At 42.7% G+C, this 19,253-nt stretch overlaps 1 protein-coding gene across 2 annotated transcripts; it reads left to right on the forward strand.

Moving 5' to 3' along the window:
* Positions 1 to 14,472: 14,472 nt before the first annotated feature.
* On the forward strand, positions 14,473 to 18,760 carry LOC110520622 (protocadherin-8-like). 2 transcript variants are annotated; one of them, XM_090230745.1, is made up of 4 exons: positions 14,473 to 16,943; positions 17,074 to 17,144; positions 17,760 to 17,887; positions 18,163 to 18,760. In XM_090230745.1, exons 1-4 carry the CDS (start codon positions 14,580 to 14,582, stop codon positions 18,513 to 18,515), a joined length of 2,916 nt encoding a protein of 971 aa, XP_090086871.1. In that variant the 5' UTR covers positions 14,473 to 14,579; the 3' UTR covers positions 18,516 to 18,760. The 2 variants fall into 2 exon arrangements, with proteins under 2 accessions (XP_090086871.1, XP_090086872.1); XM_090230746.1 differs by having other exon boundaries at positions 17,763 to 17,887; positions 18,163 to 18,757.
* The last annotated feature ends 493 nt before the right edge of the window (positions 18,761 to 19,253 follow it).

The following is a 19,253-nucleotide window of genomic DNA, read 5'->3' on the forward strand; positions in this document are numbered from 1 at the left end:
TGACACACACACTTACCCCACCAGACATGCCACCAGGGGTCTTTTCACAGTCTCCAGGACCAGAACACACTTACCCCACCAGACATGCCACCAGGGGTCTTTTCACAGTCTCCAGGACCAGAACACACTTACCCCACCAGACATGCCACCAGGGGTCTTTTCACAGTCTCCAGGACCAGAACACACTTACCCCACCAGACATGCCACCAGGGGTCTTTTCACAGTCTCCAGGACCAGAACACACTTACCCCACCAGACATGCCACCAGGGGTCTTTTCACAGTCTCCAGGTCCAGAACACACTTACCCCACCAGACATGCCACCAGGGGTCTTTTCACAGTCTCCAGGACCAGAACACACTTACCCCACCAGACATGCCACCAGGGGTCTTTTCACAGTCTCCAGGACCAGAACACACTTACCCCACCAGACATGCCACCAGGGGTCTTTTCACAGTCTCCAGGACCAGAACACACTTACCCCACCAGACATGCCACCAGGGGTCTTTTCACAGTCTCCAGGACCAGAACACACTTACCCCACCAGACATGCCACCAGGGGTCTTTTCACAGTCTCCAGGACCAGAACAAATTCAAGAAACGTACAGTATTATACAGAGCCGTGAGTGCATGGAACTCTCATCTTATATGGTCCAAGTGAACAGCAAACCTGATTTAACAAATAAAGCAACACCTCACGGCACAACGCCTCTCCCCCATGTGACCTACTTGTGTGTATTTATTGACATGTATGTTTAACTAATAGATGCACACACACACACTACATGTTAATGTTTTTAAATGGATATAAATTGTAAAGTATGTTGTCTGTAATGTCGTTTTCGTTATGTGTCGGACCCCAGTAAGACGAGATGTCACCGTTGGTGTCGGCTAATGGGGATCCTAATAAATCAACAACAACAAAAATGTATCTGTCACTCTCTTCATAGCCTTCATTGAAAATGTCCTATCTAATATAAGTGTATGCATGTGTGTATGTATGAATGTGTGTGTGTGTGTATGTATGTATGCAGTAAATCTATTAGATACGATTTGTTAGGGAGGATTTAAGTGTATGCATGTGTGTGTGTGTGTGTGTGTGTGTGTGTGTGTGTGTGTGTATATGTATGTATGCAGTAAATCTGTTAGAGAGGATTTGTTAGGGAGGATTTAAGTGTATGCATGTGTGTGTGTGTGTGTGTGTGTGTGTGTGTATGTATGTATGCAGTAAATCTGTTAGAGGATTTGTTAGGGAGGATTTAAGTGTATGCATGTGTGTGTGTGTATGTATGTATGTATGCAGTAAATCTGTTAGAGAGGATTTGTTAGGGAGGATTTAAGTGTATGCATGTGTGTGTGTGTGTGTGTGTGTGTGTGTATGTATGTATGCAGTAAATCTGTTAGAGAGGATTTGTTAGGGAGGATTTAAGTGTATGCATGTGTGTGTGTGTGTGTGTGTGTGTGTGTGTGTGTGTGTGTGTGTGTGTGTATGTATGTATGCAGTAAATCTGTTAGAGGATTTGTTAGGGAGGATTTAAGTGTATGCATGTGTGTGTGTGTATGTATGTATGTATGCAGTAAATCTATTAGAGAGGATTTGTTAGGGAGGATTTAAGTGTATGCGCAGTACTTAAACAAATGGCCAAGGACACATCTTTAGGGGTCTTATTTTGTCAGTAAAATAAATACTTTCCAGACAATAAACATTGTCATTATCAAGAATGATTCTACAATATACCCTGCAATATGTTTTCTGAGAAGGATCTATTTCTTGTGTTATATCTCCATTGTTATTAAACCTGAGCTCAACCTCTCCTTTCTCACACCAAACCAGCAACAAAATTAACATTTTCCAACAATCCAGCATACATTTTTCCAATGTGGAACCCCCATCTCAATGTTGCCATCTCCTGGTGTAACGAGAGGTTGTTTCTACAAAGGGATCAGCCTTCTGTATCGTCAAGCCTTGTGCCATGTATGTTGAAGGGACTGATTACAGCACTCAATGGACGGTTGGCCCAGGAGTCCACCCCCAGTGGCCAGTCCAATGGTGGCTGTCAGGCCCAGGTAGGCTATGGATTGGTAAGGAGCCAGGGAAGGTGTTCACAGCCATGTCTTACCCAGTCAGAGCCCAGTCAGAGTGTCATGTGACCCTGCCAATGAGAGGCTATTCACCAGCATCAGATAACATTGAGCAGGAAATTGCTTCAAGGAGAGGCAATATTTTTAGGATATAAATATCTAGCTACATAATATATTCAGTGGGAAGGAGAAAAAATCCTGGTCCTTGAAAATATACAAATTAGCATACATGCACAGACGCACGCATGTACACACGCATACACAAACACATACATATCTCTCCTGCTTTTTAATAAAACAAGCATCCCACAGAGAATAAAATATATTCACCACCTGGCCAGCCAAACAAACAGTGATTTACCCTGCCTGATAGTCACTGACAGAAAGCTTCAAGGAATATACAGTGAATAGTGAGCACATTGCAGCTTCAGATAAAGAACATTGCGATATGGAAATATGTAATTAAACTAGGATTTATACAAGCTGAACATGCCAGTTTGTAAATGTGGAAAATCCCAATTAAAATGGAATAAGAATAGTAATGTGTCGTGTAGAATATGTAATATGTATCAGTAATCAAAACATATTCCATGGAATATCTTTGAAAGTAAAAAGGTACAAATATGTGCTGTGTACCTCGGAGGTTCTCAGCCGTGTACCTTGAGGTGGTGAAATTCAATACAAACCGTGAAATGTAAAGTCAACCTAATTGGATTGCAACATCCATCACAGAGGTCTACCAACACAGAGTGAAGGGCCCCACGCTTCACACCCGTAACGTTAGAACTGATTTCAAATAGACTCTGACGGCATATAAAACATTATTATTATTATTATTATTTTTTTTTTTCAGTTCAGGAGCTCAAGTCCTATCTCTCTCATTTTAATTAGCTTGTGTTCTGTTGCTATGATCTGCCAGGAGAAGATGTACTTTGAGACAGGTGCTTTACACACTTGTTAATGATTCATTAGTCGGGGTTGGTATTGATCAGAGACGGCATGAAATGTATACGTTGGAAAAGGGCAGGTTAGTAGGAGGGTTGGCTCTCGCTCTAACGACGCCATTGGATGTCATCAGCCGTGATGGCTCGGCAGCAGCAGGGAGGCCTGTGGCCTGGAGATGGCGTTCTCTCCCCTGGTTTTAAATACATTGATTCTGACGGCACTGGCACCATTGATCGTCTTGTAAATTCTCACAATTGTAAAAAACAAAAAAAAAATTGTGTGGATTATTTGTGCTACAAACGTGTCTGGAAATATTCTTTAGTGATGCATAGTGTAATGTTATTATACTCTTTGACACTGAATACCTGCTTGTTGCTTGCCCCCAAGTGACACAGTGCTCTAAGGCGCTGCATCTCAGTGCCAGAGGTGTCACTACAGCCCCCGGTTCAAATCCAGGCTGCATCACATCCGGCTGTGATTGGCAGTCCCATATGGCGGTGCACAATTGGCCCAGCGTTGTCCGGGATTGGCTGTGGTAGGCTGTCATTGTAAATAATAATTTGTTCTTAACTGACATGCCTAGTTAAATAAAGGTTCAATTAAAAAAATCACAATTGAACAGCTATTTTTTGAGGATGCGTCTGAGTTGATGGTAGTGTCTGTGTCATAGAAACGATGCTCTTTCAACAGATGAACAAAGAAGATTCACATTTCACTCCTCTGAAAAGAACATGACTTCACAAAGCTACAAAATACTAATTGTGACTAGAATCATTCTTTGAAGAAGAGGGAACTAGTTTTACAATGGGATTGGAGTAGAGGAGGGTTTGGGATGTTTACAGTTACGATTTGTTCAAGAATAGAAACGTCTCTTCTCACCTGGATTTTTAGAGGATTTACAACAACACAGTGTTTCTCTCTAAAGGTCTTTATAGATGGAGCCTTCTGTGGCCAACATAAAGAAATCCTAGAAACATGTTTGCATCCTCATTAATGCATTTGTTTCTATCCATTCAATTGAGCCATAATAGACAAATACATTTTTCACAAAATAATTAATTAACACCATACTTGTGTTAAACATTTCATTACAATAATTGATCTTTGTTTTGACGTTTTCCTTAATGTATAAACATTGCATGCAACACACATTTTAGGAAGAGCAAATTATATTCTTCCATTGTAGCTAACTTGCATGTTTACAACAAGACACAAGCTAGCCACAGACAAAGATAATTAGCTAAACCATATGAGGACTAAGGGAAGAACTATAAAATGTGACAGAATGCGTGGTGTTACTCTGAATAGTATGCACAGCATTTGGCCAGTTGTATTGCGTTGGAGGCTGGCAGGGATGATCTGTGTTTTGGAGCTATGTGGACCCTGTGCCACACTACAGGACTCCACAGAGACCACAGAGACCACTAGCCAGGCTACAGAGACCACACCAGGTTACAGAGACCACTAGTCAGGCTACAGAGACCACTAGCCAGGCTACAGAGACCACTAGCCAGGCTACAGAGACCACACCAGGTTACAGAGACCACTAGTCAGGCTACAGAGACCACTAGCCAGGCTATAGATACCACACCAGGTTACAGAGACCACTAGTCAGGCTACAGAGACCACTAGCCAGGCTACAGAGACCACACCAGGTTACAGAGACCACTAGTCAGGCTAGAGAGACCACTAGCCAGGCCACAGAGACCACTAGCCAGGCTACAGAGACCACTAGCCAGGCTACAGAGACCACTAGCCAGGCCAAAGAGACCACTAGCCAGGCCAAAGAGACCACTAGCCAGGCCAAAGAGACCACTAGCCAGGCCAAAGCGACCACTAGCCAGGCCAAAGAGACCACTAGCCAGGCTACAGAGACCACTAGCCAGGCTACAGAGTCCACTAGTCAGGCCAAAGAGTCCACTAGTCAGGCCAAAGCGTCCACTAGTCAGGCTGATCTTCTGACACCTCCACATCTGTTGCTCTCTCACTCCCACCCATTTGTCCCACTGACCGGGGGGCTACAACACACGGTTGAGGGATAAGCTTTAGCTTTATCTGGCTTTCAGACAGCCCAAATGGCTTACATTAAACATGGCCATCGCATATAACACATGGCCTCCCGTGGCCCGAGGAGTGACATGTATACCCCCCACTTAATAGACCATTTGAGGTGACAAGTAAAATGAGGAAACTGATGAGGAGATGTCTTAAGCCTGTTTTCAGCCATTGGAATAATTTGAGATGAATTAACTGACTGATTCAGTATATTCAGAATAATCAATCATGTTTTGCATATTCCTTTTTCAAATCGTTCAAATATATATTTATTTTTTTGTGGAATTTGTATTTATTTAAATAAACAGTCCCCACAGAATCATATTTTATACATGTCAGCATACTGTCAACAACCTGTCATTTGTCGGGCTGTCATGTCAGTAAACTATACAGGGTATCAAATACAGACGAACTTAACAGACAAACACTGCTTTATTCATTTTAAACCAAACCAGCACAGCATGAGCAGGAATACCTGAAAATGTTAAGCGTCTCATTGTATATGATGAAGTGGTAGCCTTACATCACCTGGCCTTGGCAAGGACACCGGTATAGAGCAGTATGAAACGTAGCTAACAGGAATGCTATCCAAAAGGTTGTTATTTATATTCTGTTCAGGGACATTTTCTCCCAGTGACATATGCTAAAGGATTAATGCCTAGGGTGTCACCAAAAGCCTGGTCCTGTGCCACGCCATCTTGGCTGTTCGGGGCATTGTAAAAAAAAAAACATTACAAGGCGGAGGAAGAGAGCAGGTTTGCTGTTTGGAGCCAAAACTGTCGTCAAATGGCGTATATTGGTATCAGTGTTAAGGGCCTGTTATTAGAGAGACAGAGTTCCTAAAAATTGCTACTATGATTATTGTGTTATGGCCTGCCAAGAAGAAGATTAACATTATTCTTAACTTTAATTAAAATCCCTTCAGTCTACAGCAGATGGTCTAACCCATTAATCTACTCTAATGCTCTTACTGCCACCACACAGGTCCTAATCAAGCTGTGATCTGCCTTAATCACCAATCTTAAGTGGCAAACAAGTATCACTCCTAGGCTACTTTAAGAAAGAAAAAAAGGTGCTATGTAGAACCTAAAAGGGTTCTTCAGCTGTCCCCATAGGAGAACACTTTGAATAACCCTTTTAGGTTCCAGGTAGAACCCTTTTGGGTTCCATGTAAAACCATTTCCACAGAAGGTTCTACCTGGAACCCAAAAGGGGTCTACCTGGAACTAGAAAGGGTTCTTCTATGGGGACACTTTTGGAACCCTATTTTCTAACAGTGCAGTAATAGAGATCAGTGTCATGTGTCATGTGTTTTTTAATCTGCATTATCTGGGTTACTGTGACCCAATGTAGCACGCCACCAGAACCTGCTACTGTTACCCAATGTAGCACGCCACCAGAATCTGTTACTGTTACCCAATGTAGCACGCCCCCAGAACCTGCTACTGTGACCCAATGTAGCACGCCACCAGAACCTGCTACTGTGACCCAATGTAGCACACCACCAGAACCTGCTACTGTGACCCAATGTAGCACGCCACCAGAACCTGTTACTGTGACCCAATGTAGCACGCCACCAGAACCTGTTACTGTTACCCAATGTAGCACGCCACCAGAACCTGCTACTGTTACCCAATGTAGCACGCCACCAGAACCTGCTACTGTTACCCAATGTAGCACGCCACCAGAACCTGTTACTGTTACCCAATGTAGCACGCCACCAGAACCTGCTACTGTTACCCAATGTAGCATGCCACCAGAACCTGCTACTGAGACCCAATGTAGCACGCCACCAGAACCTGTTACTGTGACCCAATGTAGCACTCCACCAGAACCTGTTACTGTGACCCAATGTAGCACACCACCAGAACCTGCTACTGTGACCCAATGTAGCACGCCACCAGAGTAGACCGTGAAGGAAATAGTCTCATCACTAATGATGCATGGCTATACTTTTAGAAAATAGGGTTCCTAAAGTGTTCTAAAGGGGTTCTATGTGGAAGGATAGGGTTCTACCAAGAACCGTTTTGATCAGAAGAACCTTTGAAGGAAGACAAAGGTTCTTTGGAAGGCAAAGGCTTCATTCAAAGAACTGTTTTTAAAAGAAAGTCTGCTTTGATGATTCTTTGGAAGGCAAGAAGAGTTCTGCATTGAACCATATATAATATTTCCCAGCATGCTCTATTGCAGTGAGATTTTCAGAATTGTTTGTTTTACTGTATTATCTGTGTTTTTGCATTTACATTGATTAGTTCATGTATTTTATGCTACACAAAAATAAATAACATACAGTGGGGCAAAAAAGTATTTAGTCAGCCACCAATTGTGCAAGTTCTCCCACTTAAAAAGATGAGAGAGGCCTGTCATTTTCATCATAGGTACACTTCAACTATGACAGACAAAATGAGAAAGAAAATCCAGAAAATCACATTGTAGGATTTTTAATGAATTTTTTGGCAAATTATGGTGGAAAATAAGTATTTGGTCAATAACAAAAGTTTATCTCAATACTTTGTTATATACCCTTTGTTGGCAATGACAAAGGTCAAACGTTTTCTGTAAGTCTTCACAAGGTTTTCACACACTGTTCTTGGTATTTTGGCCCATTCCTCCATGCAGATCTCCTCTAGAGCAGTGATGTTTTGGGGCTGTTGCTGGGCAACACGGACTTTCAACTCCCTGCAAAGATTTTCTATGGGGTTGAGATCTGGAGACTGGCTAGGCCACTCCAAGACCTTGAAATGCTTCTTACGAAGCCACTCCTTTGTTGCCCGGGCAGTGTGTTTGGGATCATTGTCATGCTGAAAGACGTTTCACCTTCAATGCCCTTGCTGATGGAAGGAGGTTTTCACTCAAAATCTCATGATACATGGCCCCATTCATTCTTTCCTTTACACGGATCAGTCGTCCTGGTCCCTTTGCAGAAAAACAGCCCCAAAGCATGATGTTTCCACCCCCATGCTTCACAGTAGGTATGGTGTTATTTGAATGCAACTCAGCATTCTTTGTCCTCCAAACACGACGAGTTGAGTTTTTACTAAAAAGTTATATTTTGGTTTCATCTGACCATATGACATTCTCCCAATCTTCTTCTGGATCATCCAAATGCTCTCTAGCAAACTTCAGACGGGCCTGGACATGTACTGGCTTAAGCAGGGGGACACGTCTGGCACTGCAGGATTTGAGTCCCTGGCGGCGTAGTGTGTTACTGATGGTAGGCTTTGTTACTTTGGTCCCAGCTCTCTGCAGGTTATTCACTAGGTCCCCCCGTGTGGTTCTGGGATTTTTGCTCACCGTTCTTGTGATAATTTTGACCCCACGGGGTGAGATCTTGCGTGGAGCCCAGGTCTGTGAGAGCCAGAAATCTTGCTTGTTTGTAGGTGACCAAATACTTATTTTCCACTATAATTTGCAAATAAATTCATTAAAAATCGTACAATGTGATTTTCTGGATTTTTTTTTCTCATTTTGTCTGTCATTGTTAAAGTTATGATGAAAATTCCAGGCCTCTCATCTTTTTAAGTGGGAGAACTTGCACAATTGGTGGCTGACTAAATATGTTTTTGCCCCACTGTACATGTATCTAAACTAATCCAATTTGTTGGATTTATTGCACCAGTTACTGAGATGGTTGTTCCAGTTTAGAGTGATTAAGGTAGTCTCATTATTTAATCTACCCTACCTTGGCAGTCATTCTGAAAGCATGTTTAGGTTGATTACAATTCCACCTGTTGGATATCCTAACTCTGTTTGGATTCCAATAGGAATTATACTTCACTTTGCCAGCCAGTATAATGTGACTTTCAGGCCTGATGTGGCCTGAAAACCAGGAGATTCCTAACACCACTGTGTTATGGTATAACTATGACAAAGAAAGGCTTTATGATATATGTTAGGTATTGTAATAAAATATAACATTTTTAAAGCTGGTTGGACTGTTCATAGAGGGTTCTAGGAAGAACCTTTCATGGGCGGTTCCAGGAAGAACCTTTAGATGATAAAATGGTTCATGGAAGAACCCTTCATAGAGGGTTCTAGGTAGAACCATATACAGGGGGTTATTTGAAGAAAGGGTTCTACCCAGCACCAAAAATGGTTCCAAAGAACCGAAGAACACTGTATGGTTGTATTTAGCATATTTTTTTCTAGGAGTGTATGATGTTTTTTTTTTTTTAAGAATTGTGAGGTAAAATAAGGTTTTTGATTGATGACTAGTGTTATGCAGACAACAGTTCCCCTGTTTCGCGTTTTGTCAGAATAAATTAATTGTTCCCTCACTGGTTTTGATCAAACATTAGGTTGATTCAAGAATTGCTGGTCGTTAACCTTCAAAAAATATGGCCATGCGAAATTCCACAAGTACGCGTGAGTGGTAGATAAGATTAACTCCTAAGCCTCTTAGTGACAAACAACTAATTGGGCACAAGTATCAATCAAACTCATTCACATTAGCCATGAAATCCTGGATTTCCACACCCGGTCAGTCTGGAGGCAAAAGAGAGTACTGGGTAGAGGGCTTCTGGTCTTCCCAGTCTGCCTGTTCCCAGTCTGCCTGTTCCCAGTCTGCCTGTCCTGGGCAGAGGGCTTATGGTCTTCCCAGTCTGCCTGTTCCCAGTCTGCCTGTTCCCAGTCTGCCTGTCCTGGGTAGAGGGCTTCTGGTCTTCCCAGTCTGCCTGTTCCCAGTCTGCCTGTTCCCAGTCTGCCTGTTCCCAGTCTGCCTGTTCCCAGTCTGCCTGTCCTGGGTAGAGGGCTTCTGGTCTTCCCAGTCTGCCTGTTCCCAGTCTGCCTGTTCCCAGTCTGCCTGTTCCCAGTCTGCCTGTTCCCAGTCTGCCTGTCCTGGGTAGAGGGCTTCTGGTCTTCCCAGTCTGCCTGTTCCCAGTCTGCCTGTTCCCAGTCTGCCTGTCCTGGGTAGAGGGCTTCTGGTCTTCCCAGTCTGCCTGTTCCCAGTCTGCCTGTTCCCAGTCTGCCTGTCCTGGGTAGAGGGCTTCTGGTCTTCCCAGTCTGCCTGTTCCCAGTCTGCCTGTTCCCAGTCTGCCTGTTCCCAGTCTGCCTGGTCCCAGTCTGCCTGTCCTGGGTAGAGGGCTTCTGGTCTTCCCAGTCTGCCTGTTCCCAGTCTGCCTGTTCCCAGTCTGCCTGTCCTGGGTAGAGGGCTTCTGGTCTTCCCAGTCTGCCTGTTCCCAGTCTGCCTGTCCTGGGTAGAGGGCCTCTGGTCTGCCCAGTCTGCCTGTCCTGGGTAGAGGGCCTCTGGTCTGCCCAGTCTGCCGGTCCTGGGTAGAGGGCCTCTGGTCTGGCCAGTCTGCCTGTCCTGGGTAGAGGGCCTCTGTCTGCCCAGTCTGCCTGTTCCCAGTCTGCCTGTCCTGGGTAGAGGGCCTCTGTCTGCCTGTCCTGGGTAGAGGGCCTCTGTCTGCCTGTCCTGGGTAGAGGGCCTCTGTCTGCCTGTCCTGGGTAGAGGGCCTCTGGTCTGACCAGTCTGCCTGTCCTGGGTAGAGGGCCTCTGTCTGACCAGTCTGCCTGTCCTGGGTAGAGGGCCTCTGTCTGCCTGTCCTGGGTAGAGGGCCTCTGTCTGCCTGTCCTGGATAGAGGGCCTTTGTCTGCCTGTCCTGGGTAGAGGGCCTCTGGTCTGCCCAGTCTGCCTGTCCTGGGTAGAGGGCCTCTGGTCTGCCCAGTCTGCATGGAGAGGAGAGTTATCTGCAATCTCTTCCAATGCTCTCAAAACTCAAACATGTTTATTCACACAAATGTAAACATGTTTTCTTTGACTATCATTAATTATTTAGTACTTTAATTATTCATGAAAAGACACACTAATGTACACTGTACAGTAGACTCAATTAATACTGTATAACAATATTATGCCTTGCAATTGTACAAGTAAACGGAAGTTGGGAGCACCTTTACACATTTCTTCATATGTTAATCAAAATTACTCCTTCAGTTCTGTTCGTGAATTAGCTTCAGCGGTGGTGGGAGTATAGCCCGAGAACAATTCCCGTGAATCTGTCAAATTCGTTCAGTTAGCAAGTTATGACAGCCTTTGGTTATTGCATTCCTCTCCTCTCTGTTACTATGGATGAACCATGAGCACAGTGCAATATTATAACATCACTAATCACAGATCAGACTGTGCACGAGCTTATTTCAGAAGCTTACTGACAGTCTTTCAGGGTATTGTTTGTTAATGGAGAATCAAACAATGGGCTTAGAAGCTCCAGTCGAGTCCCATACGAGGGCCCATGTGATGGACAGTATAAACACAGCATGGACTAAGACTGTGAGTTCAATGGAACTAGTAGATCAATTATTGTCATGGAAATATTTGCACAAGACAGGTTATAATATTGATGGATCATTTATATGAACTTGTTGAAAAAATATGTGCAAAGATGAGATGGCAAGTCACTTGTAGCTGTGAGCTCAATTCAACAGAACCAGCATCTCTACGGGCTCAATTTGACTGAACCAGCATCTCTGAGAGCTCAATTCAACTGAACCAGCATCTCTACGAGCTCAATTCAACTGAACCAGCATCTCTGTGAGCTCAATTCAACTGAACCAGCATCTCTGTGAGCTCAATTCAACTGAACCAGCATCTCTGTGAGCTCAATTCAACTGAACCAGCAACTACATGAGCTCAATTCAGCTGAACCAGCATCTCTGTGAGCTCAATTCAACTGAACCAGCAACTACATGAGCTCAATTCAACTGAACCAGCATATCTATGAGCTCAATTCAACTGAACCAGCATCTCTGTGAGCTCAATTCAACTGAACCAGCATCTCTGTGAGCTCAATTCAACTGAACCAGCATCTCGATGAGCTCAATTCAACTGAATCAGCATCTCTATGCGTGCACAGTATTTATATTTTTCCCATCTTCAAATAAAATAAAATGACATACTAATGGTTTTAGGTTCTGTAAAAACTTCTCAGATTTTTCATAATAAGTTTTTCAGTTTTCAGAATAAGAAGTTTTTATGTGAGTGAGCAGACACTGCTGTAGTCATTGGTATGGGAGGTTCCGTTTTGATTTAATTCCAGCCAGTTTAATTGATGGTGCAGTTGACAGCTAAAACCAGCCTCAAGCTATCACATTCTCTAATGTAGACTACCTCATGCTAAATTCTCTTCACCTCTTTTAACCAGAGTCAGTAGACCAACAAATGCTTAATGCCCCGGTGACTCTTTTTAAGTGTGTCGTTTTTAACGCCTTCCTATGCTTGCTCCATTGGGTGGCTCAGACAGATTTAGCTGCAACTTAAGAGGAAGGTGTCAGTCAGGCCTGAGCCCTTTGAAGCCAAAAACAGTCTATTTTTTTTTTAAATCAACACACACTAATCACCCATATGTTTGTCAACAGACAGTTTAAAACTTCACATGAATGCAGTTCTGGTAGACTACTTGTAGACTATGCCCCAATCATTGTTGTGGGCTAGTGTAACTATGTGACTATTCTCATGTTGAATTAAAGTGGGCTCGCGAGTGGCGCAGCGGTCTAAGGCACTGCATCTCAGTGCTAGAGGCGTCACTACAGACTCTGGTTTGATTCCAGGCTGTATCACAACCGGGCCATGATTGGGAGTCCCATAGGGTGGTGCACAATTGGCCCAGTGTCGTCCGGGTTATGTTTTGGCCGGGGTAGCCCATCAAAATTAAATAAGAATTAGTTCTTAAACTGACTTGCCTAATTAAAACATTTTTTAATAAAGGTAGACTTGTTTAAGAAATTATTTCAACCTCGTATTATGTCCAGCACCATACCAGTGTGTAAATACGCAAAAATGATGCATTTATAAGTTCTTCTAGTTAAGAGGATTAGAAGAAAGGCTCTAAATCAAGTTAATTTCTAATTGATTTTCCTGCTCACTGCTATCTCATACGGTTTGAAAATCACTGTTTTATTATGTTAATACTTTTGATGACATCATCCTTTTTAATGTTACATTTCATTTTCGCATATATAGAATCTGGTATGGTGCTGGAGATAATGAATGTAAGGTTGAAAATGGCTTTTTGAGTATTACAATCAGTGGCTTACAATTTGTTAATTGTTTGTTCATTTTACAACATAAAAGTACTAAAATGCCATAATATTATTGGGTAGTTAATACATGGTGAACAAAGTATTCAGCGTATTTACAGTGAATACATGGTACATATATTTTAGGTAAACGGTGTTGATGATGATATTTTTCTGTATTCATAAACAGACCAACACATCAGTCTAAAATAACCTCTGAATGAAAGTTATTTATTCAGATGGGAAAAGCCCAACTGGGTTAAAGATCTATTGAAGAAATGCTAATATACATGCTGATATACATGCTAATATGCATGCTAATATACATGCTAATATACATGCTAATATACATGCTAATATACATGCTAATATGCATGCTTCACTGTAAGGAAGTTTTTTTCTTACCATTATCAAATTACATTACCACAATCTAAAAAAATGCTGGGTTGTTTGTTTGACCCGACAGCTGGGTTGAAGGAGTTGGGCTGATTTCTTAAAAATAAAATAAAAAAAGAGCAAGGATAGGTTGGTGAAGAAGGGTTATTGAGAGATGACCCAGTGGGTCTGATCAGAAGACTGGAGGTGTAGTTTAGTAGGGATGTGGCTTTCAGATAGTTCATTTTAGCCACCTGTGAGAGTTGTTCTGTGAGAGTTGTTCTGTGAGAGTTGAGTCTGTTCTGTTGTATAGTTATCACATGTTAAGTTTAAACACAAACTTTGTTGTCGCTTCAATGAGGCTTACAGAATTGTATGAGTTCCCTAAAAACCTGAAAATCCCATTGTTATATTAGATACCACTTTATTAAAATATTTAGAAATAATCTTAACATTCTAGAAGAATGTGTAAAATGCAACAACAAAAATGTTTTACATGATGAACAGGAATTACATTTACTCTCACGGGTGGTCAATAAGATCTATCTGAAAGCCACACCCCTTAATAAACCATGTCTCCTGATAATAACCCAAGGATTACATTTAAAAAGACAGAGCTGCTAGGTCAACCCAGCATTAAAGTATAAAATACCCAACTAATGGTTAAATTAACCCAGGTTTGGGTAATCCCAACAACCCAACATGTTGGGTTATTCACCCAACCCAACTGGCTGGTTAAAAAATAACTCAGCATGTGTTCTGTCCAATACCCACTGCTGGGTTACCAAAGAACCCAAATCAGGTTGTTTTTAGCCCAGCATTTTTTAGAGTGCACTGTATTTAAAAAGACCATTTGCACGCTGTCGAGGAGAAGGGTGGTAGCAATTGGCGCCAGCTGGAAAGCAAACGTGCCCCATTTGGCTGGCCAGTTCAATGCCATTGGTCGGTGAGTCAACTAATTTGCATAAATCAAGGTTTATAGATCAACGCTCTCTTTGGACCATATCCAATCCAGTTGCTCGTGGCAAGGGAGCTCAACATCACAACAAGTTTACTTGCAGCTCGTTTTCTTTATGAAGTTTTCTGTCATCATCATTGCACTTTAAAATGGGATTCTGCGGGTTTCGAGGAGTTGGAGAGTGCGTGGTGTTTGCTATTCTGTTCAACTCGGTTCAGTCTACGACTACAAGGTACTACACATATGAAGAGGATGCGCCCGGGACAGAGATTGGAAATCTGTCTCAGGATTTAAAGATAGACCCAGCGGAGGACCCTCAAACATCTTTCCGCTTCATGCAGGAGAACAATTCGTGTGTGATTCAAATGAGGGAGATTGATGGACTTTTAACTGTTGGGGAAACAATTGACCGGGAGCAGCTGTGCCCGAGGTCCCCGCGGTGTTTTGTCACCTTCGACATAGTTGCCTTCTCCAAAGAAAAGTTTCAGCTGATTCACGTAGAGATCGAGGTAAGGGACATAAACGACAATTCACCCCAGTTTCTCCACAACGAGACGACCCTTGAAATATCCGAGAATGTTCAGCTGGACTCCCGATTCCCGTTGGACATCGCTGTTGACCATGATGTCGGCAATAACTACATCCAAAGTTACCATATCGCTCCCTCCAGCCATTTCATAGTTGATGTGCGCAGCAGGGAGGATGGAGTGAAGTATGCTGAACTTGTGCTTGTGAAAGCAATGGATAGAGAGGCTGAAGATTCCTATACAGTTGAAGTGACTGCAACAGATGGCGGAGAGCCACCCAGGTCCGGATCAATGACTGTTCATATCAAAGTGCTAGATTTTAATGACAACAGCCCAACGTTTGAGCACAACTCACTAAAAGTTGAACTTTACGAGGATTCTCCTGTAGGTTACCAAGTGCTTAAGGTGCATGCGTTTGATCCAGATGCTGGTATCAATGGCGAGGTAGTGTATGGATTTGTAGAAGACACATCATCTGAAGCAATGCGTATTTTTAATATAGACCGGATTTCCGGTGCTGTAACTTTAAAAACATTGGTTGATTACGAGAAGAAGATATCCTATGAACTGAAAATTAAAGCATCCGATTTAGGCACTAATTCTATTCCATCGACTTGCAAAGTGGTTGTTGATGTCGTAGATGTAAATGATAACGCACCAGAAATCACCATCAAGCCAAAGACCTCGACGAGTGACGATGTGGCTTACATCACGGAGGCCGCAGCGGAGGAAAGTTTTGTGGCGCTAATCAGCACCTCGGACAGCGACTCTGGATCGAACGGTTACGTGCGCAGTAGCCTACACGGGCACGAACATTTCAAGTTACAACAGGCCTACGGGGACAGTTTTATGATTGTAACAACCACCACTTTAGATAGAGAAACGATCCCAGAGTATAACCTCACTGTAGTGGCTGAAGACCTTGGAACTCCTCCTTTCAAAACCATCAAGCAGTATACCATCAGAGTGACGGACGAGAACGACAACGCCCCCCTCTTCAGTAAATCCATTTATGAAGTTTCAGTCCTGGAAAATAATATTCCCGGGTCATATATAACTACTGTTGTAGCACGGGACCTTGATCGGGGTAAAAACGCCAAAGTGTCATATAAACTCATAGACTCAGAGGTTGTCGGGGAGGCTTCCATTTCGACGTATGTGTCTATAGACCCAGTGTCAGGGTCATTGTATAGCCTGAGATCTTTCGATTTTGAAACGCTCCAGCAGATTGAATTAACCATCCAGGCTGACGACAAGGGCTCACCTCAACTGTCAAGCACATCCGTGATCAGAATCAAAGTGGTTGATCAGAACGACAACTATCCCTATTTTACCTTTCCCGTTATGATTAATGACTCTGCTGAAATTCCTCTTCCTGTCAATGCACCATTGGGGTATCTGGCACTACGGGTCCAAGGTCAGGATGAGGATGAGGGTATGAATGGTGAGCTCAGCTACAGAATCGTACAAGGTGACTCTAAGATATTTTCAATCAATAAAGACACTGGAGAAATAGCTTTAAAACAGGGTCTGGCCTCTGCTATTGGAGACGTGTTGGAAATCAAGATTGCACTGAGTGACAGTGGGAGATCCCCTCTCTCCAGCAGTGCCACCATTCGCTTTGTTGTCTCAGACTTGCAGCTCTCAGACGACCAACTTGTCATTGTATTACGGTCAAGTGATGAGGAAAGCGCAGGCTTGGATATTTCAGTAGTAGTAATCATTATACTCGGCGGGGGTTGTACTCTGCTGCTGATTGCCATAGCAATTGTTGTTATCACATGCAAACTGAACCGAGGAGGGAAGGACCATGACTCCAAGAGAGACGTGACTCACAGCCTGTTTGACTCCAGGCATCATCCCAGGCTCAACTCTGCAGAACCCAACATGTTCGGTGACCCAAGAGGTTTCCTCAATGAAAGGACTTCTTCATCTCTTGATGAGTCCAGCCTATATGAAGAGAAAAGTGGAGAGTTGGAGTCCCAGGTGGGTGAATTATTTGATTCTGTTTCAATAGTGTTTGTCTACAACTGCACACATTAAAGTGTTGTACTACTCCAGATCCATGTAGCTGAAATGAATTCCCTTCCTGTTGTCTCTTGTGTTTGCTCTTTAGATGTTCCTGCCTCCCAAGCCTTTCCAACCATCATCTGTGTGGCAAGGGGACAAATACTACCCGCAAATTAGGTAAGAATACCATCACATTGATCATATTTGGTATGACGTCCATTTTAATCACTATTATTATTTGTCTCCCAATTTTTTTAATTTACATAACCAGTCACTGGAAGGTACTTAACATTCCATATGCATACTTCATGTGATCACAGTGGTTGTCCAGTGAGAGGGGGTGGGAGGTTGCAGTGGGGGGTGGGTGGTTGGAGGGGTGGGGGGGTTAAGGGGCTGGCATGCTCATAAGAGAGAGGAGGGAAACAAAGCAAACATCAGTAGTCAGACACAGTAGTGCGGTGGCTAATATATTTGATTCTATTGGCAGTGGCTAATATGTTCGCTTCTATTAGCAGTGGCTAATATGTTCGCTTCTATTAGCAGTGGCTAATATGTTCGCTTCTATTAGCAGTGGCTAATATGTTCGCTTCTTTTAGCAGTGGCTAATATGTTCGCTTCTTTTAGCAGTGGCTAATATGTTTGATTCTATTAGCAGTGGCTAATATGTTTGATTCTATTAGCAGTGGCTAATATGTTTGATTCTATTAGCAGTGGCTAATATGTTTGATTCTATTAGCAGTGGCTAATATGTTTGATTCCATTAGCAGTGGCTAATATGTCTGTTTCTATTAGCAGTGGCATTGACCAGCAAAGCGTGAAGGACAGTGGAAAAGGAGACAGTGACTTCAATGACAGTGACTCTGACATCAGTGGGGATGGAGGCAAGAAGAACCTTCGCACCTTCCAGCCCTGGGCCAAAGGTGAGTTTACGACCTTCACAATTTAGTACTGCAATTTTACAGTTCCTCGTAGCAGAATGATGAAGAGAACAGTTGACATTTTTATAGCTCTATATAGCACTGAAACTGCAGCGGATTCCACTGTGTCGGGATAACTCGCCCCTTCCACCACCACAAGTGTAGAACCCACCTGGCTATGTAACCCAGCAACAGCGAATGACTCTCAGTCACTTTGATTCTTTACTCCTTGGGCTTGGAAAGTAATTCTGTATGGGTGTGTGTGTGTTCTATTTCAGGTTCATTCCACGCCGCTAACACCCTCGCTGTGGATTGCCAAGGCACTTACTGTGTAATTCCAACCCAAAGCTTCCAGGCTCCCAGAGACAATGCATACACAATAGGTTTTATCCAAGCACCGGTCTACAACAATGCGCATGCCTATCCCCACTCCTGGAAAGACTCCGGCTACAACACAAGCATTCCCAAAGCAAGAAACACCGTGCAGACATTCTCTAATCACACCGGCACCCTCCCATCTTACTTCACACATCAAAAGAGACAATCTCCTGCCGGACTTGATGAAATTCAGGAGCACAACCAAGATATTACTACAATGGCAACCATATCTGAAGTTGCCACCATTTTGTAAACAACCTGCTAAGTAAATATACAATTTGATTTTTATAGATACTGTAGTATTTAGCAGATACTGGTCAAAGTAGACAATGCAATATGGATGAAAAGGAACGTGATGTATAATGAAAAAACTGAATGTATATATTATTTATTTGATTCAATTATGAAGATGTATATATTGATTTATGTCTTATTGTATGAACATGTTTGTGAAAAATGTGTTTTGTTTTATGAATAAACACAATGTTGAAACAATGTGAGATGTGTATTATGGTTTCCATGAGATAAGATCATGACACCATGCCTGTGGCCTCTTATGGTCACACACCATGAACTTCACTCACTTGTCTGGACTTTCTCATTAACTCATATATAATGTTTAATATGTGAATGATAAGCTATATAAACAAGCACATTTTTTTATATTTTGTTCATTATAATGGCTTACAGAAGAAACTGAATCAATATGCATCTAAGCAAAGTCCATTATGATGGCAAACAGTGTCCTACAAATATATTGTGCTAGTTTAGACAAAATCATCTAGTCATGTTTATAGTAATCACGTTAGCTAATTCTTACATAGTGCTACTATGAAAGCCACCATGATGCTTGGCACTCAATTCCCAGTGATATTCAAGCGATCATCCTTTCATGCCATTGAAAAGCAGCAATGAACTTTAATTAAAGAGACGTCTGAGGTATACAACTTTACGTCAGGAAGAGAGCATCCTAAAACACATCTCTCGACTT

Source organism: Oncorhynchus mykiss, chromosome 3 (assembly GCF_057628025.1).
Source record: "Oncorhynchus mykiss isolate SJ-2025 chromosome 3, ASM5762802v1, whole genome shotgun sequence".
Lineage (NCBI taxonomy): Eukaryota > Metazoa > Chordata > Actinopteri > Salmoniformes > Salmonidae > Oncorhynchus > Oncorhynchus mykiss.